At 54.5% G+C, this 864-nt stretch overlaps 1 protein-coding gene across 1 annotated transcript in view; it reads right to left on the bottom strand.

Moving 5' to 3' along the window:
- Nucleotides 1–864, bottom strand: part of LOC103894332 (proto-oncogene vav) — a gene marked incomplete at its 5' end in the record, with an annotated part of 14,821 nt that overhangs the window by 8,885 nt on the left and 5,072 nt on the right. Inside the window, one exon of the mRNA XM_019470598.1 lies at nucleotides 244–340. Coding sequence (XP_019326143.1) covers nucleotides 244–340 — 97 coding nt within the window. The remainder of the gene's footprint in view (nucleotides 1–243; nucleotides 341–864) is intronic.

The raw sequence follows: 864 nt of genomic DNA, 5'->3' as shown, positions 1-864 counted from the left end.
AGGGGGTGTCATTGGAGTCATGGGGGGGGGTCATGAGGATTGGGAGGGTCTGGGGGACATGAGGGTCACAGGGGGACTGGGGGAGTCAAAGGGGTCATGGGGGGGGACATAGGGTCATGAGGGATGGGGGGACCAGGGGTGTCCCGGGGTGGACTGGGAGGGTTCCAGGGGGACTAGGGAGTTCCCAGGTGTCCTGGGGGTGCCAGGGGGTCCCATGGAGGGGACCCAGGCATCCGGGCCCACCTGCAGCTTCATGCGGAGGTCGGTGTTGGTTGCGAGCTGGTCGAGGCGCCGGGTGGCCGCTTCCACCTGGCTGCAGTAGCGGCCGTAGAGCAGGAACCTGCAGGGATGGAAACCACCCAAATCCACCCAAACCCACCCAAAACGCTGCTGGAATCTGCCCCAAACTGAGCCAAAATCAGAGCCGACACCAGACCCGGAATCAGACCCAGAATGGACCCACAATGGATCTGAAATTGGACCCAAAATAGGCAGAATTGGCCCCAAAATGGTCCTGAAGTTGGACTCAAAATGGACAGGATTGGAGCTGATATCAGACCCAAAATGGACAGCATTGACCCAAAATACATCTAAAATTTAACCTGAAATCAGACCTCAAACGGACAGAATTGGACCCAAAATGGATCTGCCATCAGACCTAAAATGGACAGATTTGACCCCCAAATGGTCCTGAAATTGGACCTGAAATGGACGGAATTGCCCCCAAAATGGACTTGAAGTTGGACCAAAAATGGACAGAATTGGACCCAAAATCAGACCTGAAATTGGACCCAAAATAAACCCATATTGAACCAAAAATGGATCCAAAATCGGCCCCAGAATGGACCCTAAAATGGCCCTCCC

Source organism: Aptenodytes forsteri, unplaced genomic scaffold, assembly GCF_000699145.1.
Source record: "Aptenodytes forsteri isolate BGI_AS27 unplaced genomic scaffold, ASM69914v1 Scaffold687, whole genome shotgun sequence".
Classification (NCBI taxonomy): domain Eukaryota; kingdom Metazoa; phylum Chordata; class Aves; order Sphenisciformes; family Spheniscidae; genus Aptenodytes; species Aptenodytes forsteri.
The sequence above is the reverse complement of the archived record's forward strand: the minus strand, read 5'-3'. Positions and strand labels throughout refer to the sequence as shown.